Here is a 25,384-nt window from a genome sequence, read left to right as displayed (position 1 = left end):
ACCTTTCAAGGAAAACCTACCAATTGAAGGCTAGCATAGGAAGAGTTTTTTCCTCTACTCTCTAAATACCACTTCTGTACAACGTAGTTGCCTCAGATGGATAAAGGAACTTGAGATAGATAGAGTGTCTGTGTGTGTGTGTGTGTGTGTGTGTGTGCTTTTTGGTATTTGGTTGTCAGATAAAGTTTCTACAAATGAAAGAAAATAGTATCAGCTGTAACACCTTCTTTGCAATAAAAAAAGGGGAAATACGCAACTGGGAGGACTAATGATTCCAACTTTCTCAGCTCCTCTTGATTTTGTAGGTGGAAGGGCTAAGTGAAACAAGCAAGGCATAATGGCTCCACAAAGAAATGGGAAGTCTGATGCCTTAACAACTAGACCTGCCAATCCCGCACCACAGCCCTTTCTGCAAATTCGCCTTGGCTTCACCCACTCTGCGAAAACACTCCCCCATGTTGCTCCTTCCAGTCCTCTTAATTAGTTGACTCCCTCTGCACCCCCACACCCCCAGACTCCTTCTGTGAGAGGGAGCCTGGGTTGTATTCTGCAGATGCAGAGAGCAGACATTCATTGGTACAGAAAAGAGAAAATGAATTGGTTTGGACCACACGTGAAAAGGAGTTTAAAGCACAAGAGGCCTACGTTCAGTTTCAGGCTTCCTAAGCTCCGTTATTTTGTTGTCCCTTCTCTTATTTTTCTTTTCAACCTTCTTCAGATGAAGAGAATGTGGCAGCAAGAGCATCCCCGGAGCCAGAACTCCAGCTCAGGCCTTACCAAATGGAAGTTGCCCAGCCAGCCTTGGAAGGGAAGAATATCATCATCTGTCTTCCTACAGGGAGTGGAAAAACCAGAGTGGCCGTTTACATTGCCAAGGATCACTTAGACAAGAAGAAAAAAGCATCTGAGCCTGGAAAAGTTATAGTTCTTGTCAATAAGGTATTCAAAGAACACATAACATTAGTTGATCATTTTCATTGTATTATTCTGAAACTTTTATATGATGGCATTTGTGTCATTGACTCACATGTTTAGTTTAATTAAGAGTAATGTCAAAATAAGCTCTTTATTTTATTTTTAATCTTTTTTAGGTATATGTAATATCTAAGTGATGAACCTAAAAATAGAAATTTTCCAATAAAACTAGGACATTATACCAAATAGCTATAACTTATGTAGCCCCAAAACCTAGCAGTTAGTTTTGATTCATCTGCTTCATTTCCCTTATCTGGTCACAGGTTATATTTACCCAGATATACTTTAAGGTTAACTAGCTAATTTATCATTGCAAATGAATATGAATGACCCCAAAATATCACTGGAATCAAGGATCAAATATTGTTTTTTACTTTCTCTTTAGCTGTAGACCCTTAGTCAAAGATGGCAAGTCTTCTTTCTCCAGAATACATATAATGTGGTTTGGAGATAAAATTAAGTGAATGTTTGGTATCTACACCAAGTTAAATAGATTTTAAAATGCTCAAGAAGAAGTATATATATATAATACACATATTACATTAAATGCAACTGAAGTTTTCCTTCAATAATTTATATCTTAGGGTATTTGAAGGCCATCTTCATAAGTAAATATGTCTGCTTCACCGTAAAACAAAATCTAGTCATTTGAGCTTTATTGAGATAAATGAGAGTTCATTAATTTATAAATATACAAATTGGGGATATGAATATTTACTATTTTATGGAATAAAAATGAGTATACTTTTCCTTGATCAGAAAGTCTTTTTTCCATTCTTATCTATTCCTTTATTTAAAAAAAAGCAGTAGATTGTAAAATATTATATTTTTTATTTCTATCATGCTAGAAGTTTTAGTTACATCCTGTTTTTCAGTACTTAGAATCCATAATTTGAATGATTCCTCGCATGTAGTTCCAAATGCATTTTGTGTGCCTCTGCTAAGTCCAAAGAGCTCTCCTTTATACTTGTTACTCACTATTAAAACACTTTTATTTCTTTTGCTGGTAATGGTGACACATTCAAATTTGTTTGCCCATAGACTTGCATATATTCCCTTTGTACAGGATATTTTTTTAAATGAAATAAGTTTGAATCCTATTTCTACCTACCAGTAGTTTGAATTAGACAAATTAGTAACTTCTCTAATTTTAATTTCTTCATCTGCAAAATGAACAAAATAATAACTACCCTGCTCTGAAATTTCAATTGGATTATATATGGCCTAGTAATGACTCCTTCTTTTACTCTTAAATACTAGCTTTCTCCTGCTCCTTTCTCTTCACCTTCATAACTCATGAAACTAGGTAACATAACCAGGGAGGCTCTTAAGTGCCAAATCCAACGAAAAGAACCAAGTTAACTGGATTCAAAGCTACTTAAACTGATAATTTTGAAACCATTTGAGCATCTGCCATTTTCTCAAACTCAGCCTCACCATCTACCCTCCTAAAGGCTCCTCTTCCTCATTTACCTGTCTCTTTGTGAGTAATACCACCTCCTCCAAAGCATGCAGCCCCCACACCTAGGAGTTAGTTTTAATTCATCTACTTTCTTTATTTCCCTTATCTGGTCACAGGGACATAGGCTAATAGAGTTGAAAAGGGGCTTCGAGATTCAGCTTTCTTCCTTTGCAGAGTGGTTCTCTCACTTCTGCAGGGTAACTTCCTAATACCAAGGAGGTCCCCTTACTAACAAGACACTGACACTCTTAGAAAGCCCTATTTGTATTCATCCAAATCTGTTTTTCTGGAATCCCACAATCACCGGTTACAGTTCCTTCCTCTGCAACCACACAAAGTCCTAATTCTCCAGCCTAATGACAGCCCTTCACATAGACAAGGCAGCATCATGTGGCTCCTAAGTTTTTTTTTTTTGTTGTTATTCCTTGGAATAAATGTCCACAGTTCCTTTAACTGTTTTCCATATAACATGGTTTCTAAACCTGTCATCATTCCTAGTGCTCATACTCCTTCAGACACTTTTCTAGGACACTCTTAAATGCGGTGTCCAGAGTTGGGCAAAATACTACAGATAAGATCATACCAGGGCAGAGCGTAGAAGAGATGAGATATGACACCCAGCTTATGACCGCATTTGCCTCTGGCATCCACAGACTTACCTGGACCTTGTCATAAACTCAAAATCCTCAGTTCCTTTTTATTTGAAAATCTCTTAAACTAGAACATTCTTAATTTATTTTTGTGCAGTCAGTTTTTGAGCATAAATTCAAATACTTAGGTTTATTTGTTTAACTATTGATCTTTTCAAGTCTCATATTTTTGTATGTGTCTAATGCATCTTCCTTTCTATAATATTCCCTTCTCTTCTCAATGCTATATTCTAGCCAGGAATCTTTCATTGCATTGGATCTACGTGATTCTTCGGAATGCACATTTATGGCTATGTTTAAATATTAATTTATCCTCATTAATTATTCACATTCACTGCGTTGTTGTGTGGACACCTGGGGACTTGACTCTAATTCCTTATAGCTTTGCTATTGTTTTTCTCCTTAGAATTACCAGAAATCCCTCCACTAATTCTTCCATCTATGTCATAATTGTTTACTATACCATCTTTTTGAATTTTAAATTAATTTCAGTTTTAATTCTTTTTGATTGAGTCAGAACACCTCTGGCCCAGTAAGTCTACGTAACCTGAATCCTGTGTTTGGCCCAACAACAAGGTATTGTTACCCTTGATCTAGAAAAGAGAAATCCTGTTCTCTAACACCATTTACTTTCATCTCCCTTCCTCCGTCCTTTCCAAAGTTATAGCCTTCGAATGCAGAGAGAAATGAAAACACCACCTGTGTTCCCAGACTTTCCATTTCCTATCTAGGGCTTCAACATCATGAGAGATAAATCCCAGGTTCCTTCAGATGCTGCAATGCAGCCCCATATGATTCAGCAGAAGTGGGTAGCAGTTGGGTTTGATTAGTCTTGGCAGGCACTCTGTCACATCTCAGGAAAAGGCTCCAAAAGGACCACACACCTCCCAATTAGCCATGTCAGACTTGCATCTGGCTTTCTCTGTGTCCTTCAGTAGGAAGTCAACACCACCCAGAGCGAGTATCAGGATTTCCAGCACCTGCTATCTCCTGTGACAACTTCTTTTTGTTCTGTACATCAGAAGGTGCTGCTTCTTTTGAAGATTTTTGACTCACCTTTTATGGGCAGAATTTTGTGGTGCGATGTCACTCCATAATACAGAGATTCTTAATTAAATCATTCAGCATGAGTGTATTTAAAGACAAATCAAATGCAGACCTTGTCCTCAAGAAATATGCAGTCTAGAAGAAAGATGAGAGATATATGTTGATAATATGATAATTAATATTTTATTGCACTTTATAAAGCACTCTCAGATATATTATCTCATTAAATCTACACAGCAACCCCATAAGATAGTCTTTATTATTCTCATTTTTTCCCATCAGAAAACTAAAGTTCCAAGACTTCAACTGGCAATTCAGGGATCATCCAGCCAAGAAACAGAAGAAATGAGACATGAACTTTTGTCTTCTGAGTCCACTGGTCTTCCTTTGCCACTGCACCCTCCTTCTAGAATAAAAGGATGGGTGAAATATCGTGGAAGTTTTAGTACTGACAATATGGCATCCTCTGTTTCATTTAATTTTCACAACGCTATAATAGATTAACATTATCCTCATTTTATTAATCTGGAAATTGAGAGCATTAAGATGATTGAGACCTTGTCCAAGGTACACAAGAAGTAAGTGGCCGGAGTAGCTGTTTTCAGTGCTTTCTTCCCTCTGCATCATGCTGTCTCTTTCCAGTAAACTTAATTTCCATTCTTTTCCTCAGAAGCCTTCTATCTTGCATAAAAGGAATGGAAAGAATACTTCTAGAAAATGATTCAGGAATGGCTTTGTGGAAGAGAGAGAGAAGAGCAGAGCCGTGGTTCTCAAATTTTAAAGGCTTAAATGTCATTAAAGTGAAGGTTTCAAGCCTCTGCCCCCAGAGATGGTCCGTAGATTCAGTAATTCTTGAGTGGAACTTAGGAGTCTGCGTTTTCTAAACTTCTCAAGTGTTTTTGTAACAGGTAGATCAGAGAGACTTTACTTTGAAAAAAAAAAAAGAACTAAATGAAAGCTTCTCTTCTTACTCTTTCTACCCTTTCCACCTTGTGGTAAGGTAATGTTCTTTCACTCACTAACTTGATTACTGATTTTAAGTCCACTTTGCTTCCTTAGAATTTATGGATTTCATTTTAACTCTTCCCTACCCCTTCTTCCAGCCCCCCAGACATCTACTTTTGGAAGCCTCCATCATTTCCACTAAATAATAATGTAAACCAGTATTCTTCATAAGGTAGGTGTTCCCCTTAGCCAGGGGGATCAGCCATTCCTTATTTAACACATAAGTGGGGCTTACCTCAAGTAAAAAGATGAATAACACAAACCCTACAGACTAGGAGAAAGGTAACCACTGATTGCATTTCCGGTAGAATTATGGAGAGTGAAGAATATAATGGGCATTCTTTGAAGCTTACCCTTGAAACTCTTCCTGCCAACTCTCTGTTTCCCATATTGTACACTGCTGGGCTTCCATTGCATAAATCTTCCTAGGATATGACCTTCAAGATGGCCTTATATTTTTTCTCCTAATCCAGAAGGTATTTTGAGTGACTAGTAATGTGTAGCATTGAGGTGTCAACCAAGCTACCTTCAGCAGATGTTACAACATACAGAATCAGCTGAAAAGGACCCGAAGTTTCCACTTCTTTTGCCAGGTCTACTTGCGGGTTTGTTCTTTCTCAGCCACCACAGCTATTCCAGCAGCTCATTTCTTCACTTCACATCTGTTCTCCTAGTCAGTGCCCCAACTCCTCACTTGTGGTTCCCGGATTCTTCTGGTCCTGTGGGCCTGTTGCTTCTGGTCTAATCCAAAACAAACAACAGGAATAAATCACTTCAAGAGTACAACTTGTAGGGATCCTGTAAACTGTTATACTACATGTAAAATACTCTGCTTGATGTTTGCAGCCCTTTACAACCTGGTACTGCTCTACAAATTTAAAAATGTATTTCTTATTCAACCTTAGCTTCAGTTTATCTTTTCACTGACTCATGGCTTACTAGATTCAAATTCCTTCAAATTCCCCTTTTTTGAGTGGTCAGTTGCTTCTTCTCTTAACTGTCACTTTGTGTGTGTTTCTAGGGGAGCATTATTACATTGTGTTGTAATAATTTGTCTTGCTTTGTTTAGTCTTGGTCTGTATGATCAGCTAGACAGAGTTCCTCAGAGTTGTCAGCCACATGTTAAACATCTTTGTGTCCCAAACATAAATGCCTACACCTAACAAGGGTATAATAAGTGCTTATTGACAGATGAATGAAAGGAATGATGGGAACGTTGTTATGCCTGATTCACTGATAATGTAAACACCTCTTTTAATGCTGGATGCCAAACAGGCCTTTGATCAACACTTCTTTAACTTCGACTAACTTTCTCTCTTTTAAAAAATCTTTGCATTTTTTTAAGGTACTGCTAGTTGAACAGCTCTTCCGCAAGGAGTTCCAACCATTTTTGAAGAAATGGTATCGTGTTATTGGATTAAGTGGTGATACCCAGCTGAAAATATCATTTCCAGAAGTTGTCAAGTCCTGTGATATTATTATCAGTACAGCTCAAATCCTTGAAAACTCCCTCTTAAATTTGGAAAATGGAGAAGATGCTGGTGTTCAATTGTCAGGTCAGTTTAAGTGTTTATTTTTTTTAAAAAATTAATAGTAATATTAATGATAACAAAGGCCGTATTTGTTAATTTTTTAAATGTTCATAAAAATTAACTTTGGTTTAAATTGTCTTTTATTGTTTATGGTTTTATTAAAATCCTTCTACTTCCCGGAGGAAACAAAAAAAGTAAGTTTTTAATTAGACCACTTTATTCTGCATAAGAATACCATTATTAAGGCAAGGACTCGCTGGACTTTCCATTTATTCTGACAAGTTCCTTTATTTGCTATTGAATATTGTTAGATCTGCTTCCCTTTCCCATAGAATAAAAATACAAACCTTGTCTTTTGTGGGGTATAGGATGAGAAGGTAGGAGAAAGAATGGGAAAAAATTAAAATAATTTATAATAACTAAATGCAGTGTTAAAACAAGGCAAAATTCCCCTCTTTAAATAGTGTGTTTTTCACTTGATGTAATAAAAAGAAAATTCACCAACCTAAAATTAAGTATTTTATTAAAGAACAAAAGTATAATCTTGAAATTTGTTTTGTAATAAGCCAGGGTGTGAATTCCACATCTAACGCTTTTTAGCTCTGTAAACTTTCTGAATCTTAACTATTAAAGAAGGAGAATGTCTAACAGGGAGTTTCATTATTAGTCTATATGAACGTCTGTGTGTACAGGTGCTAGTATAGTTAGATTTCCCTCCTAAAAACTGAAAGTGGACTGCTCTTGTGTCCTGCCCAATAGAAGGCATCCCCAAGGCAGTTCAATTACTGGTCTAAAGCTATTTTCTCACTGTAGTGTGCTGATATGGAGAAATGAACTCTTTGAATTTTCTTTTAAGACTTTTCTCTCATTATCATTGATGAATGTCATCACACCAACAAAGAAGCAGTGTATAATAACATCATGAGGCGTCATTTGATGCAGAAGTTGAAAAACAATAGACTCAAGAAAGAAAACAAACCAGTGATTCCCCTTCCTCAGATACTGGGACTAACAGCTTCACCTGGTGTTGGAGGGGCCACAAAGCAAGCCAAAGCTGAAGAACACATTTTAAAAGTAAGTCATAATTTTATGTATAACCAATGAAAGCAAAGTTAAAACAAATGCCAGGACTTCTTGGTCTTATTAAATAAGATTGAGTTCAAGTGCTGTGATCATCAGTTAAGTGAAATCTGTTTACTTTAATACAATAAATATACTCAGTCTTCTATAAAATACTAATATGCCTTAATAAATATCAATAACACAAAACGATATCATAAAAATGATGGAGAGTGATATAATTAATGGGAAGTTGAGATAAATAGAATGCCTTCTTTTGAACATCTACTCTTATGGTTAAATTTAATGATCTACCTGATACAGAAACATGCATAAACTATGAAAGTTTCTAGTTGTCACACATAATAAAGTCTTACTCCATGAGTTTCAAAACTGCATGTTTTCTGTCTTTCATATGTGATTCTAGAATCTAGGTAATTCAAATTAAAGGGAAATAGGGATATGAAGATCTTTAAAGATGAGCTTGTCAGCTGCCCCAAAATGGTAACACCACATACAGTGCTACTGTTAATCTTGAGTGTTAAATAAATCAGAGTAGCCCAAGAAGTATTTTGGTACCAAGGCAATTGCATTTGAATTTTAAGTCCCTTACTTTAAGTTGAATTCAATACAAATTATGTAGAGTAGACACAACATTCACAGATGCAATTATAGGCTCCAAAATATAATTTATTACTGGGATTAAGGACTAACTCCAATCTAATAATCAAGGAACATGACTAAGGATGCTCCCAGCTTTGCATTGCCTGCCTTATGTGTAGAAGAAGGTGGTAGTATGATCCACGGATGTCAAGATGACCTTTGACATGCCTCATGTAACATGGTTATCTCAAAATCATTCTGTCAATGATGGTAAATTGTTATACTCTTTCCATGTCAGTTTTCCACCTGGAGAATGGAATTTAAGGAATGAATATCAATACACCTTTTTCTTTGTTACTATACATCAACTTGATTTATATCCTATATTAGGACAAATGTTACTGACATTTTTCCTATATTAGGACAAATGTTACTGATTGTGGGTTAATGAGATCTATAATAAAACAATGTTAAAATGCTATATTTAGCAAACAATGCTACATATTACTTTCACAAAATTTTATACCACATATTTATGCTACAATTTAATGCTACATATTTTTTACATGAAAAAGAATTCTACATTGAATAAAGTGAAAGGGAAAAATAATTGCATAAATATTGAAAAATGTCTCTTTTCCAGCTATGTGCCAATCTTGATGCATTTACTATTAAAACTGTTAAAGAAAACCTTGATCAACTGAAAAACCAAATGCAGGAGCCATGCAAGAAGTTTGCAATTGCAGATGACACCAGAGAAGTATGTGCTTAACGTTTTATATCTATTTGATTGACAATACTACATTCAGTAGAAAGATGGCAAAGGCTATTTTATACTGACCATCTGAAAAATATTATTTAAAAATTTTAGCAAACAAGTTTCAGTTTTTTTTTAATTGATGTTAGGCAGTAAAGCACTACAGTGAATTCTCGCCTCTAGTCCTCTTTTAGTTGTCTAATTTACATGAGGAATAGCTCATTCATTGTTTGTACATATGGGTTATAAGGGACAGTGGGGAACCATGGGCAGAGGGATGTGTAACTAAGCTGGAGGGGTTATGACAGTTCGTTTTAGCCTTTTAAATTTTCTTCGTGAATTCCAGGATTGATTTTCTGACATTCCACAGAGCCATTTTGTTGCTATCAAATTACATTTGGCAATGATAATGGGAATCCTATCTAATTTGCATACTTGCATATTTACTTTCTTAGGAAAACAGTGCAATGGTAAAGAAGTGAAATATTTACTTTAATGATGCTTTTCTGATGAATTTTTCAGGAATTATAAAAATAAACTGAGAGTCAATTTGGACATTATGGCCAGTAAATTATGTCAATACTTTATTTTGTAAAATTTAGAAAGCATTACAAATTCTGGCCATATGTACTTGATAATACCATTGAAAATAAGAATGTTGGGATCAAATGATATGAAATATGCATAGTAGATAAAACAATGCTTGAAATATAGTAGGCACTAAACCAATGTTAGTAACTAGCCTCCGTATATCTCTTTTTTTAAATTCTGAAAAAGACTGCTATCTACTCCAGCTGCACTAGCACAGTTGAATATATTTTATTCACTTTCCCTTTTTTGTTACTTATTTGGTTTTACTTGATAATTTTAAATGCATATTTCTACTCATAAAGATTTTTAAAACTAAATTTCTCAGGTACATTTTTTAAAAGAATTTGCCATTTTTTAAACTTACTTTAATTTTTTATATACCTTGAAGCATAACATACATACAGAAAAGTACAAATTCATATGTGTACTGATCGCTGAATTTTCGTAAACCAAATACACATATGTAAACAAAATCCAAATCAAGAGACAGCACATTGCCAGTACCCCAAAAGCTCCTGGTTCCTCCTTCCAGTCACCATGCCCCAGGAATCACTACTATCTTGACTTCTAAAACAAAAAATGAGTTTTCACTGATTCTGAACTTTATATAAATGGAATCATATAGCATGCACTCCTTTATTTCTGGCTTTATTCAGACTCTACTTCAACTTTCTATTTTGGTCGAAATAATACTGAAACCAGTTTTACAAACGAGGAATGTTTCTTAAATTACACTGTAAGCTTTCTAAATAATTGTGACATTAATGCAATATGTGTTTTCTAAGTTATCTTTAACATACAAGGTTTATATAATTCATTAACTTTACTTTCGTTAACCTTTTAAGTTGGAGATTCCAGCAGAGGTAACAGGGTGTTGGTGTGGGTGTGGCTTGATAGCAGGCTTAAAAGAGAAGCTGACAAAAATAAATGTACAGACAAGCAATGGGACACTAACCTGTTACTTTGTCTAAACAAAGATGAATCAGATTTATTATAACCTAGAAATTATTCTAACAAAGATAATGTTATTCCTTTAACAATAATACATAAGAATAAGTGTGTACTTTATTTTTAGGATCCATTTAAAGAGAAACTTCTAGAAATAATGACGAGGATTCAAACTTATTGTCAAATGAGTCCAATGTCAGATTTTGGAACTCAACCCTATGAACAATGGGCCATTCAAATGGAAAAAAAAGGTAATTTAGGTTTGGACCTAACACTTAGTTTATCCCATGTTTATGCCAAGATTTCAGATGACTATATCACAGATTCCCCAAAAAATGAAAAGCAAAAGTAGTTCCAAATAGAATTTCTGTGTTCTGTGTAGGACAAGCATAATAAACATGTTCTAATTCCTTTTCTAAGGAGAGAGATTCCAATCCTATCCAATTTTCTCTTTGTCTCCAGAGTCTTGAGATAAATATTAATAGCTCTGTCTCCAAAGGCAAACTCAACTAATATACTTTCACGCCATTTCTCTGTGCATCAGCTGCATGTTTTTGCTGAGGCAGAACTCAAGCAGCAAGTCTAGGAGTTGAAAAACTTGCCCTGTTTCAGAGCTCAGGACACATTTTGAGCCTTAACTTGCCCATTTTAAAACCAAGGTGAAGCCAGTTTTGGAGTTAGTAACATATATTCAAGTCCATGGCACAATTTTAGGGGGTTTATATGCTTATTATTTCACTTACATAATATATTTTTTCACAGCTGCAAAAGAAGGAAATCGCAAAGAACGTGTTTGTGCAGAACATTTGAGGAAGTACAATGAGGCCCTACAAATTAATGACACAATTCGAATGATAGATGCATATAATCATCTTGAAACTTTTTATAACGAAGAGAAAGATAAGAAGTTTGCAGTCATAGAAGATGATAGTGATGAGGGTGGTGATCATGAGTATTGTGATGGTGATGAAGACGAGGGTGATGTAAAGAAACCTTTGAAACTGGATGAAACAGATAGATTTCTCATGACTTTATTTTTTGGTAAGATTCAAAGTAACATATACTGGTGTCATTCATTTACCTTTTCAACATGAACTTACTGCTTCTCATAAGCTCTCCAAAAAGAGAAATATCTTTTGAAAGAAGAAATTCCACTCAGATTGGAACTATTTCTGATGATATGAGCAGATTAGCTACCAGTTGTATGATCACAGTCGGTCATTTGGTCATTCAGTTTTATTGTCAAGACAATTGTAATGAATTTATTTATTAAACCATCCTAATTATTAGATATAGCGCAAGATTGTAGATGAGCCACAATTCATGAAACCTTCTAGTGTAATTCGTTGTATGTTTTACTAATTTATACTTTCAAGTAGTTTTTAAATTAATTTTTAATCAACAAAACTGTATATTTTTGGTGTACAAAATATTTGATATATCTGTACATTGTGGAATGGCTAAATCAAGCTTGTTAACATATCAACTGTAATTATTCCTTAAAGAAAACAATAAAATGTTGAAAAGGCTGGCTGAAAACCCAGAATATGAAAATGAAAAGCTGACCAAATTAAGAAATACCATAATGGAGCAATATACTAGGACTGAGGAATCAGCACGAGGAATAATCTTTACAAAAACACGACAGAGTGCATATGCGCTTTCCCAATGGATTACTGAAAATGAAAAATTTGCTGAAGTAGGAGTCAAAGCCCACCATCTGATTGGAGCTGGACACAGCAGTGAGTTCAAACCCATGACACAGGTATAAATATCCTTTTGGACTTCTTTTCTTTTCTTTCTCTTCTTTTCTTCTTCTCTTCTCTTCTCTTCTCTTCTTTTCTTTCAGATGAGGCCTCGCTCTGTCACTCAGGCTGAAGAGCAGTGGCATGATCAAGATTCACTGCACCCTTGACCTCCTAGGCTCAAGCAATCCTCCAGCCCCAGCCTCCTGAGCAGCTGGGACTCTAGGTGTGCACCACCACACCCAACTAGTTTTTTTATCTTTTTTGTAGAAAAGGTGTCCCACTACATTGCCCTGGCTTGTCTTAAACTCCTGGGCTCAAGCCATCCTTCTGCCTCTGCCTTCCAAAATATTGGGATTATAGGCACGAGCCACTGCGCTCAGCCTGGACTTCTTTTCTTATGCTGTTATTACTCTTCTCAAATTGTTTTTAGTCTTTTTCTACCAATCCTCTCACCACCCACAAATACATTTACAGGATAAAACACTTGTTCTTGAAATAAAATCTAAGTCTATTAGCAATCAAATCTGTGGTTTTTGAGAGGTTAAGTGTTGTTTTAGGAGTCATTTTTCCCACATAATAATCGGAAGAACTTTCTAAGTTTCCCTTGCAAAAATGAGTGACATGTAAACTTAACAACAAAGTTCAGAAATGATTGCCATGTAGTATCAAGTGGAAAATTCAAACTCCCACAAAAATGTGTGCATTATAACTAGAACTATGCAAAATATGTTTACATAGAATGAGACCTATAGGGAAACTTGGAAAAACTGAAGAATTTGATACATTAGAGATTTGGGATTCTGATAAGTAGGTTTTCTGTTCCTTTTTAAGGTGTTTTATTTTATTTTGTTTACATGTTGCTTACTGTGGGCATAGTAAAAAACACTTGGGTAAGAAAAAAAGGCACTTGTGGACATTACAAGCATGCATGAAGAAATGATGTCTTGTTAGAGTAAAATATTCTTCTGAGGGCTAAAATCATATTGATCCTGAGTTTTTCTGGACAAATGGATACTTCCTTTCTATTATAGTTATCACTATTCATGCCAATGGAGCAAATTAATTCTGTTTCAGTGTTTGCTGAAAAAAAATTCTTGAAATGGTTCACTATAACTCTTTATATACCCTCTACATGCACTCCTGTGAACATTGCCAATAAAATTAATGCCAGAGAAAGTACTGTTTTCCTTGGGTAACAAGTTTGCTTCCTTCTTTTTGATGAGATGTAGTTTGCTTTATATGTTTTTCTTTTTGCCTTAGCTTCCAGAAAGGTAGCAGGCAAAACTCAAGTTCAGTCTCACAGCCTCTGTGTTGATTCTTATGAGTTCTGTTTTTAAATTTCTATTATATTAACTTTAGCATTGTGACTTTTATTGTAAGAGGGCTAAGCTTCTCTTTAAAAAGAGGTAGAGTGCAAATGAAAAGGCTATGTTCAAGCTACTTTCTGCTCCTTATTCATTTCAAACCTAGGGGCTGTGTGCCAAAATACAGAACATATTCCCTTCCTTCCCCACTCCTTGCATCCTCACCTTGTAAACTGGGGTGGACAAACTCCTTAGCAATGGTGTTAGGCATCTACATGATGTGACTTCAAGATCTGACACTGTCTGGAATTTTTGTTATTAAAGTTACTCCTTCAAATTAAGACACAGGCATCTTCTGCTAAAATGCAAGGATATGTAAGTTTTTATTGGGAGATGTGAGGGCAGGAGGGAGAAATTTTCAGAGAAGACTCAAGAGAGGTCTTTCTACAGGGTTCTCCGACAGGAGTAGGAGTCAAATAAGGACTCACGCTGCCTCTGAGAAGGAAGGGAAGGGGATGGAAGAACATACTTTTGGTCTGGCAGCTTTATTTTTCTTTAATGTATGGGGGCAATAGACAGTGTGGATGTGCACCAAATGCCAACTGGACCAACAGCTTTGAAGAGAGTGGTTATGAAAATAAAACCACATTGTCCGTATCAAGCTAGGTTTGTGCTCACTCATTTCTCCCATGTAAGGATGAGAGGGCATATTTTAATTTATTTATACTGACTTTCAAAATTCAGAGTTTTTTCATTTGAAAATAGTTTTAATCACAGTTGCATAACCTCTTCTTTCATTTTTATTTATATTGTCCCTTTGAATTGATAATATATTTACCTCATTCAAAATTAATAAGGCACAAGGCATACCACTGACCTCTAGTCTTCCAGCTCCCCTCCCTAGATGCAGCTGATGTTTTCAGTTTATCTTGTGTCCTTTTAGGAATATTCCATAGCTTCTCACTCAAACGATTCTTAAAGTGACCAAATGCATATACAGTATGCATTTTCTCTGTGACTGAAAACAATATATCAAAGCATCTCTGCATCTTATCCTCTAAATATTAAAGATTCTGAAGTTAATGTAGTGGGGGAAAAAAGCCCATTTTAGCTTCTGATTGTCATATCCTCTTCTCAACCGACAGCTCCTCCTTTCTTCCTCTGGAGTCACCCATCAATTTATTTCCTTGGCATAAAATGTGGCCTTCCCACCTCCAGACTGGATGATGGAAATATTTTTGTTATTGTGTGGTAATCCCAGATTGGAAATCAAATGTTGTCTCACCATTATGTCTTTGTTCAATGCCAAAAACAGATGGCAACAAATCCATGTATGCTCTAATCCTTTGATTTACACTGACCAGTTGCAATTTATTATTTCTTCTTCTAATTAGAAGATTTTAATGTGTTTAGCATCACAAAATTTAATTTATTAAAATGTTTCTACAGAATGAACAAAAAGAAGTCATTAGTAAATTTCGCACTGGAAAAATAAATCTGCTTATCGCTACCACAGTGGCAGAAGAAGGTCTGGATATTAAAGAATGTAACATTGTTATCCGTTATGGTCTCGTCACCAATGAAATAGCCATGGTCCAGGTACATTCAAATACCTCTACTTATTATGTTAATTTTTATTTCTGTGTTCCTATTTTAATTGCTTTCTTTTAGTTAAACAGCACAAAACATCTTTTTAGTTTTTAAAACAAAGCCTTTTTCCTGTTAAAAGAGCATTTTTAAAATGCTGTGCACTGTTGCCTTTCATATTGCTGTCAATTCATATGATAACCAGATACCTGTTGTATGTTTAAACAACAACTCCTCTTTGGCTATTTCTGTACCCTAAGGCTTTCCAGGACCATGACACTAGCCCCATTTGTAAGAGTCAAAAGCAGCCTCCTCATTCCTAGGATGTCTGTGAGCCCCCAGCTGGACCAGGAATCTAAAGTACACTGTCCCACAAATGTCTGATGAAGTAACGTGCCCAAACCTGAGGGAGCCCTGCTGTTTCTGCATTTTCTTCCCTTATCCTTTCCAATTTTCTGTATGTTTAGAAGTTTTCATGATAAAATGTTGGTTGGGGGCAGACTTATAAATGCAAAAATAAATAAAAGAGTGAAATGTTCTGTTTTCATTCAGATTTCACTTTATCTCTTACCCACCTATGTTAATGGCATTATTGTAACCTTCTGTTGAGTAGGCATAGGTGTTATGCTGATTAATAGATATACTATTCTTCCTATAAAATTAACTAAAGGGTTTTTTAAATAACTTAAATTGCATCCTTGAATAAAAGGCAAGTCATAGAAGACTAAGATAACCAGACTGCCATCGAATTAGCAAATAATTTTATTTCAAGAGTCTATTTGTAAGTCAGTGATAAGCTTAGTAATCAAACTTAGAATACATTTTTCCTTGAGGATAATTTTATAGTTGATAGGCTCCTGGGCCAGGCCACAGAAGTTTCTGTTACTCAAAATATACCTGAATATCACTTTCTTAAAGAGGCTTGTAGAAAGTTATCACCATGTTAAATATGTTCCCATGGGAAAATGTGCTAAGAATGTAATGTAGGATGCCAGAAACTGACCTGCCTTCTCACCAGCCCTAGTGTCAAGGTCAGAGATGACCCTTCTCTCCATTCATTCCTCCCAGCTTCCTACCAAGAAAGACAACTCCTCAGTCCAAGTCATTGATCGTGGTTCTCATAGTTTGAGAGAGAAGCTCTGAGAGCAAAAAGTCTGGACAGGATGATATTATGTCATTGAGGCCTAACCATCATCACTCTAGAACACTTTTTCTGTATTAAAGCACATTATAAGTTTCAAAGAGCTGACTTACAAGGAATGCATTAATAACTAACTTTACTAACTTTACCCATTTGAAGACTGGCATGCTGAACAACCCAATATCATTTCATTCTGAGCAATGAATATCATTCCCAGAAAAAACCAGGAGGATTTGTATCACAGCGTACCCTTTCATTTACTTGATTTATTTGTGTTTTCAGGCCCGTGGTCGAGCCAGAGCTGATGAGAGCACCTACGTCCTGGTTGCTCACAGCGGTTCAGGAGTTATCGAACGTGAGACAGTTAATGATTTCCGAGAGAAGATGATGTATAAAGCTATACATTGTGTTCAAAATATGAAACCAGAGGAGTATGCTCATAAGGTGTTGTTGGCCACCTCTGAATTTGATTTTCATTTAAAAATGGCGGCATGTGGTTGCCATTGATATCTCTGTGACTTGTTCACCAGATAAAAATTGTGCTGAATTACAAGTTTCTGTTTAGTGAACTGTGCTTAATCCAGATTCACATGCAGAGAATCAAGATCCATGGTGGGAAGGAAATTATCAGGGAGCCATTCCTCATTCCAGTAAAACCAACCATAAATTTTGATAATATAAATTTAGGCTGCCTTGTTCCAGAAAGACTGCTGCAACTCACTGATTCAATCCAACATGGTAATTTTGGTTTGATCCAATTTGTTTGTAAAGGCACAGTTTTTTAATTTCAGAAATGTAGATGAAACGCCTACTGTGTGCCAGGTAACCTTATAGGAACAGCCAACAGAGGCAAACAAAACACATAAGACTCCTGCTGCATGAAGTTTATATTTCTAGTGTGTGCCTGGTGAATTTTGGAGGACAGAAACAGTAAACAAACATTAAAAAACAAGAAATATAATATATCAAGATAAGTAAAGAGAGTTAGAATAGGATGATATGAAACAACTGACTAGATGGATACTTTCTTTTTTTTAGTAGTTTTTGAAATTTTTTGTTTTATTATACTTTAAGTTCTAGGGTACATGTGCACAATGTGAAGGTTTGTTACATATGTATACATGTGCCATGTTGGTGTGCTGTACCCATTTACTTGTCATTTACATTAGGTATTTCTCTTAATGCTATCCCCCCTCCCCCCACCCCACGACAGGCCCTGGTGTGTAATGTTCCCAGCCCTGTGTCCAAGTGTTCTCATTTTTCAATTTCCACCTATGAGTGAGAACATGTGGGGTTTGGTTTTCTGTCCTTGTGATAGTTTGCTCAGAATGATGGTTTTCAGTTTCATCCATGTCCCTACAAAGGACAAGAACTCATCCTTTTTTATGGCTGCATAGACTAGATGGATACTTTCAACTGGGTGGTTGAGGAAGGTCTCTTAGAAGGAGTGACAAGGAAGCTGCATCTGAATGATAAGAAAATACAGAATATGTCATCTAGCTACATCTCAATTTACTAACACACAGTTATTTGAGTTGTGCAAAGGAATGCAGTGAAGAAAGAATGTATTTCTATAGTATTTCAGGAAATCCCCCATACCACTGAATTAAAAACTGTAACTACTATAATAGCAAACAATCCATTTAGAAGAAAATTCACACCCTTGCATATGGGTGTGAATGTTAGTTTCTTAACATTGGAATTGGCTCTACCTTAAATAGAGTTTCACTAAAGGGATGCTTTCAAATTGGTGTGCATTGCTATTACCAACTCCAAGGTTTCCTGACCAGGTTTCTGCACAAACCTTTATTTTAAAACCCCTTTAAATACAAGGCAAAGCAAATATTTTAGAGTATCAAATCAAACTTTTGTCACCAAATTATGCCACTGGAAAGTTACTGCCTCCCAGTTAATGTCCTAAGAGAATTAATCAAGTAGATGTTTACAAACACTGACGTTTTAAGAGTAGTTTTTTTGGGGTCAACACTAGGACAATCTCTGGAGTTTAAGGGTCAAACTCTTCCAGACATTCTTTAGAATAAGATTCTGTCCCTTTGGGGGCCCCAGAGTGGACTATATTTTTAGGTCTCCTTTGGCCAAGAAACCTGCCCTCCTAAAACTACTTCAGGTAGATGAACTTAGAGTAGGAGTGGCAATGGGGAAGGAGGGGTACATGCCACCAGTAATCTGTTCAAAGCCTGTAGAAAACATTGCTACTGGGAAGATGTTTACTTTCTTCTAATTTGAGCATCTTTCTCAACACAATCTTCAGACAACCACTAATGAATGAAGAGAATTGACAGATAAGATGAAATCTTTCTTCCACGTCATAAACACAGTTTATACATAACATAGCTTCTTAAAATTAAATCAGACTTCTAGGAGCAAGTTGATCATCATAAATGTTTTTCTCTAGCATTGATTCAATTTTTTTGCTACATTATTATACTTTATTTGGACTTAGGCTGATTGTAGCTGTGCCTCCTGTATATTTATTATGAGTTCTTTTTTTTGTTTGTTTACCCCTCTAGTTACTTCAAATTCCTTTACTATTTTAGAGTTAGTCTTTTAGCTTCTGATGTCCTGATTACAAATCCATACACTTACCTTGGCTTTATTTTTTTCTGACTCATTCATACACATTTCTTAATTCCCACATGTATGTGATCCTATAATTACCTTATCAGTTCATTGAACTGTAAATGTCTTATAAAAGTAACCTATTAAAACTTTTAGGGAAAAATATTTCAATGTATTATTTTGCTATAATTTACATAGGAAATTAATCTTGGTACTTGTCTGATTAATACATTATATAGCCTCCAAGCTTGCTTGCAAGATTTTATTCTCTTTTCTATGCTATATATGGCTGCCTTTAAGGGAGATCTAAAATGTAGAGTTAAAAGCCGAAGAGATGGGCTTTGTTCAACTGCACTGATGACTCACTTTTACTGAAAATTTCTCCCTCGGTCTTAAAGAAAACAATTAATTCCTCCATAACTTAATATAAATATGTCATCTATGAGAGGTCAGTTTGGAGGTAAATTATTCAAGAACCAGATTTTTCTACCATGAAGTTGTGTTGGTATAAACATTGGTCAGTCCCTATGTCAACTTTCATATGTTACATAAACTAGATTATTTCCATTATAAAATAAGTGCTGCTGCTAGTCACAGAGCCTAGAATAAAGAGGTTTATGGGCATAGTCTCTCACATAAGGAATCTAGGCAGTATTGGCTCCATGATGTTATGAGGAATCCAGGCCTTTTCTCTCCTTTTTATGCTGTTATAGCATTGGGCTTTCATTCTCATGGTCGAAGATGGCTTTTAGAATTTCAGCTGCCACATCCTCATTCTAGGCAGGAAGTAAGAAGAGAATGGAAAGGGCGAAAGGTACACATGCCAGCTATCTAATTTTTAAGAAGATTTTCTGAAAATTCCACTCAACAGCTTTTTACATGTCATTGACTGCTGGTTTGGAAATGTAGTCATTTAGCTAGCATATTTCCACCCAGAGTAAAATTATGGTTCTGTTAGGAAAAATGGACACTGAATGAAAAACTAGCAGTTTCTGCTACAAATGTGTAAAGAGTAGACTGATTAAGATAGTGAAGAGTCTGAAAATTATAAAGCATGAAAAAAGATTAAAGGAATTTGGGTGCTTAGCATAGATTAGAGAAGACTTTGGTAATGTAATAACAGTGTTTAGTAAAGAGATTCCATGTGGAAGGAAGTTTAGACCTATTTTATGGAACAGAATTAAAACAAATGGGTAGGCCGGTACAGTGGCTCACACCTGTAATCCCAGCACTTTGAGAGGCTGAGGCAGGTGGATCACTGAGATCAAGAATTTGAGACCAGCCTGGGCAACATGGCAAAACTCCATCTCTACTAAAAATACAAAAATTAGCTGAGCATGGTGGCGGGTGCCTGGAATCCCAGCTACTCAGGAGGCTAAGGCAGAAGAATCCCTTGAACCCAGGAGATGGAGGTTGCAGTGACCTGAGATAGTGCCACCACACTCCACCCTGGGCAGCAGAGCAAGATTCCATCTCAATAAATAAATAAATAAATAAATAAATAAATAAATAACAAATGGGTAGGCTAGACAGAGAATTTTTGTTGAATATTGCTAAGGACTTTCTTACAATAGAACTTTTCTGAAATGGAATGGGCTACTTTTTGAACACCTGAAGATTGCACATTTTCATGGTTACAGGAGATGATTATATACCAAATTCTTTGGGGGGTCATTACCTCATTATTTTTATTTCCTAGACCATGAGCTAAGTGTGTATTTTCACAACTAAGACCTCCAAATTTCAGGAGACTTACTTCTATGAAACTGAAAAAAGAAAACAAACCTGAAACCACTAACTATTCCTTTCTCTGTCCAGATTTTGGAATTACAGATGCAAAGTATAATGGAAAAGAAAATGAAAACCAAGAGAAGTATTGCCAAGCATTACAAGAGTAACCCATCACTAATAACTTTCCTTTGCAAAAACTGCAGTGTGCTAGCCTGTTCTGGGGAAGATATCCACGTAATTGAGAAAATGCATCATGTCAATATGACCCCAGAATTCAAGTGAGTCCAGAAAGACCCATTTTAAAATTTTTCCACAAGGGGTGAAGCAGGTTGCATTGTAAATGTTCTTTCAAAATAGTGCAAATGAGATTCATTTATTTTACAACTTCCTCTCCTTTATCCTCTCAATTATATTCCTATTTTAAATGTCTATGTTTTAAATAAACTGCACTGGGGCAGGAAAAGAGAAGTGTAAGAACCAAAGCCATTTTGATCCAAGGCACGTATTTTTGTATGCTCATCATTTGTTCTCAAATTTTTGAACAACTGAAGTCAAGTTAATATAACCAACAGACTTGAAAGAAGTATGAAAGGCAACATGCCCCTTGAGAGGTATGTGTAGAAGAGAAGCATTGCCTTAGTTGACATAACAAGCCTGGGAAGCAGGAGAGAAGGAAGGAATGCCATGTAGAATACCGCAGGCATGTGAATGAGCTCCAGGTCCAATAACCCATGAACTACACATTGGTATTTTGTCAGTTCTCCGTGATGATTCTTTCCCTTTGATACTTGTAGGGAACTTTACATTGTAAGAGAAAACAAAGCACTGCAAAAGAAGTGTGCCGACTATCAAATAAATGGTGAAATCATCTGCAAATGTGGCCAGGTGAGTAAATTGCTGTGGGCCAGATTTTACTTTAGCCAACAGGAATGTTTAATTGCATGTGCATTTAATTTTCCTCTTGCTCTCTCTTTTGTTTTCCAGGCTTGGGGAACAATGATGGTGCACAAAGGCTTAGATTTGCCTTGTCTCAAAATAAAGAATTTTGTAGTGGTTTTCAAAAATAATTCAACAAAGAAACAATACAAAAAGTGGGTAGAATTACCTATCACATTTCCCAATCTTGACTATTCAGAATGCTGTTTATTTAGTGATGAAGATTAGCACTTGATTGAAGATTCTTTTAAAATACTATCAGTTAAACATTTAATATGATTATGATTAATGTATTCATTATGCTACAGAACTGACATAAGAATCAATAAAATGATTGTTTTACTCTGCATTGAACTCTTTTTAAGAACACAATATATTATGCATTAACCACCTTGTTGTTGGGCAGGGGTAAGGAAAATCTACCAATAATTCTCATTAGTGTGGAGCATTATAGTCCTGTGGAAAGAATGCTGAAGTACAAATGAGAATCCAAAGTACCAGTCTCAGGTCTGTCACTGATTTTCAGAATAAAATTAGGCAAATCAGTTCATCTTTCTGAACCAGTCTCCTTATCGATGAAATGGTCATAACATTCTCCGGTTTTACTTTTTATTAATTTTCTATTGCTCTATAACAGATTGCCACAAATGTAGTGGCTTAAAGCAATGATCATTAATTATAACACATGTCCTGTTGGTCAGAAGGGCAGGGTTCTCTGCTCAGGGTCTCACAAAATTGAAATTGAGGTGTCAGCCAGACTGTGTTCTCATCTGGAGGCACTGGGGAAAGAATCCACTTCCAAGTTCATTCAGAGTTTTGGCAGAGTTTGTTTCCTTGCAGCTGTCTGACTAGGATGGCTGTTTTGCTGTCTGTCCACTGGGGATCGCTCTCAGCTCCAGCAATGCCCCTACCACACAGCACGCTCAAGGCTCTTTCCTAGCACAGATATTTGCTTCTTCATGGTCAGAAGAAGAATCTCTCTCTCAAGTCCGCTCAGATGGAGTCTTAGATAGGTTAACTGTAACCATAGAAGTGACTGTCTCATCATATCCGTAGGTCCTGCCCACACTCACCGCAACGGGATTATTCAGGGAATCACCCCAGCCAGTGGGAATCGTGGGGACCATCTTAGAGCTTTGCCTCCTACGTCACTTGCCCAGTCTTTGCAACTAAGTGATATCATAGGAAAGCACTTTAAAAACTGTGAAGTACCATTAAAGACTGGTTAAGAAGCAGCATCAAGTAGCTTAAGGCTTCCTTCCTAGGCCTTCCCTTCCACAAACATAATACTATGTTGCAGAACTACCTAATGACAGAGTAGTGGCTAAAACCAGGCTGACCATTAATGCTAACAATATTACTCATGTCCCTGGACAGCCGTTCACCTCCCACTCCAGGATTCACACTGGAGTTAGCAGGGAGCAGATGCTGAGTGTTATTAGAGAATAAAGAGAAAAATGTCTGCCTCTGCCCCTCCCAGAACACTACGGACAATTCTCCCAGTAGAAAAGCAGGCTTTTTTGACAAGGAAGATCTGCATGATTCAGACAGAAGCCACAATTGACCATTTTAACCAAAACTTAGCAAGTCTCACAGATGGCTTTCTCCAAGGGAACATTTACCTCCTGTGACTAAGAAGAAACAAAATGTTGGAGGGTGTGAAAAGAACATTCTTCTGAAGCTTTGATGGATTAGTTGAGTTGATATTACGGTACTTTTGAATCTTTCCTTGATAATGCCTAATCAGAGATGAATATTAACCAATGAGATCTCTTGGGTATACACGAGGACAAAAGAAGACACACATAATTGATGGTTTTCTTAAAATACTTTTTTAAACTCCAGCTGACTCCATTTAAAGTATTGCTGTCTTCTAGAATGTTTTGGAAACTATGCAAGAAACCAAATGCATAAAATAGCTAAATGTACTACTGTAACATATGTAGACTGTTTTTGAGGTGTCAACAAATATCAGGTTTTTTCATCTGTTTTTCAGTAACTTTTTTCAATTAAAAAAGTGTTATTTCTACTTTAAAGTTTTAAAATACATGTTTCAAATAGTATGAAACTTAATATGTGATGGTACCTGAAAACTTGAACTATGGTGCATATGTTTCATTCAAAAAATAACGATGATTATTGTAGCATTTCAGCTGATTGTTACTGAACAGTTCAATACCCATGATATTTTAGGGTCCCTTACAGAATATGTTAGACATCAGCCTGTGAGTTAGAATGCCTGAGTTTTAGTCTCCATAAGACCTTCGGCCAGACCCAGTGGCTCACGCCTATAATCCCAACACTTTGGGAGGCTGAGAAGGATGGATCACTTGAGGTTGGGAGTTCAACACCAGCTGGCCAACATGGTGAAAAGCCATCTTACTAAAATACAAAAATTAGTGGTAGCAGGCACCTGTAAATCCAGCTAATCAGGAGGCTGAGGCAGAAGAATCGCTTGAACCCAGGAGGCGGACGTGGTGGTGAGCCGAAATCGTGCCACCGCACTCCAGCCTGGGTGAAAGAAAGAGACTCCGCCTCAAAAAAAAAAAAAAAAAAAGAAAGACCTTCAACCAGTGGGTAACTTTGAGCAACCTTAGTTCACAGTGTTCCCTCTCCTGGAAAATGAGAGATTGGATTAGATAATATCAAAGGTCCCTTACAACTATAGCATCCTCATAGTTCCATGCTTCCTGCTTTCATTTTAAGACCTTGTCCAATGACTTGTAGTAATATCAACTGTGGGCTAAATACCTGCTCAGTACAATACATATTGAAATGTAGCTCACGTATGTTAAAAGGCATTGTAAGGATCTCACAGAACAGGTACCCCGTCTGGAGTCATGTGTCTTAAGGCAGTTTCAAAAGGCCCAAAAGTGTCAGGAAATTATACAACAAGTATTTTCAAACCAACAGATTATTGGCAGACCTGGTGGATAAGAAATATAAAGCATAATCCTAAAAGTTTGATATCATTTCAGATCATATGAAATTAAAATACAGCAACTTAGAGTTTATGTCAGTATCTTGAATGTAAGGCATTGATTATGGCAACACAAACATAAATAAGAAATGATTTTCCAAAATATGATTAATAGTGCATGTCACAAGTAATTGTTGAAAGTGAGTAATGCTATAGATTCCTCTCTGCAGTCTAATAGTCCCTACAGCAGAGTGTTATGCCTTAGGGAAAAGAATTCTGGGGTTTTCAATTCAGTTGACCATAAAGCCAAAGAGGATTGGAGTTTCTCTTATCATTGTTGCTTTTAAGATTTAAGAGACTCAAACACACATATATGCCAATGGGGAAGAATAATAGAGAGTGATAAAATATTAGCATTGTCCAACTCCAAAATAAATTGCTTATTGGGTATTACTGATACATTCTACCAAATGTTCTTGCTATAGTCTTTTCTGGTCTCCCTTATCCTTTCTCAAATGAGTGCCTCTGCACATGGTTAGAAGCTGTTCTTTGCCAACTCTTCAGCAGACACCTTTTATGGTCTTCAAACACAAAACCCAAATGTCACTTCCCAGAATCTAGCACATTCACATTTTCTAAACTGGAATGGAGAGAAATGTATGGAAGGTATCGCTCACTCCTCCTGAGCATGATAAAATGCTCACTCCCAAAATCTGGCTAACAATTATGTGACTCATAACAATAAAGAAACAAAAAAATTAGTTTATTTCCTTCTAAGACTTATGAAGTTAATTTGAAACTTCGGCAT

The 25,384-nt window shown here is 36.2% G+C and overlaps 1 protein-coding gene across 1 annotated transcript in view; it reads left to right on the top strand.

Moving 5' to 3' along the window:
* IFIH1 (interferon induced with helicase C domain 1) overlaps positions 1-22,005 on the top strand; it is a 51,633-nt gene extending 29,628 nt beyond the window's left edge. Inside the window, exons 5-16 of the mRNA XM_054477430.1 lie at positions 719-939; positions 6,485-6,695; positions 7,528-7,745; positions 8,977-9,093; positions 10,757-10,880; positions 11,392-11,670; positions 12,135-12,394; positions 15,131-15,280; positions 16,692-16,853; positions 20,808-20,998; positions 21,515-21,605; positions 21,705-22,005. Of these exons, the coding sequence (XP_054333405.1) occupies positions 719-939; positions 6,485-6,695; positions 7,528-7,745; positions 8,977-9,093; positions 10,757-10,880; positions 11,392-11,670; positions 12,135-12,394; positions 15,131-15,280; positions 16,692-16,853; positions 20,808-20,998; positions 21,515-21,605; positions 21,705-21,884 (2,204 nt within the window). The 3' untranslated portion in view covers positions 21,885-22,005. The remainder of the gene's footprint in view (positions 1-718; positions 940-6,484; positions 6,696-7,527; positions 7,746-8,976; positions 9,094-10,756; positions 10,881-11,391; positions 11,671-12,134; positions 12,395-15,130; positions 15,281-16,691; positions 16,854-20,807; positions 20,999-21,514; positions 21,606-21,704) is intronic.
* The last annotated feature ends 3,379 nt before the right edge of the window (positions 22,006-25,384 follow it).

The sequence above is a fragment of the Pongo pygmaeus genome, chromosome 11 (genome assembly GCF_028885625.2).
Source record: "Pongo pygmaeus isolate AG05252 chromosome 11, NHGRI_mPonPyg2-v2.0_pri, whole genome shotgun sequence".
In the NCBI taxonomy this organism is placed as follows: Eukaryota; Metazoa; Chordata; class Mammalia; order Primates; family Hominidae; genus Pongo; species Pongo pygmaeus.
This window is presented reverse-complemented; position numbering and strand designations above follow the sequence as displayed.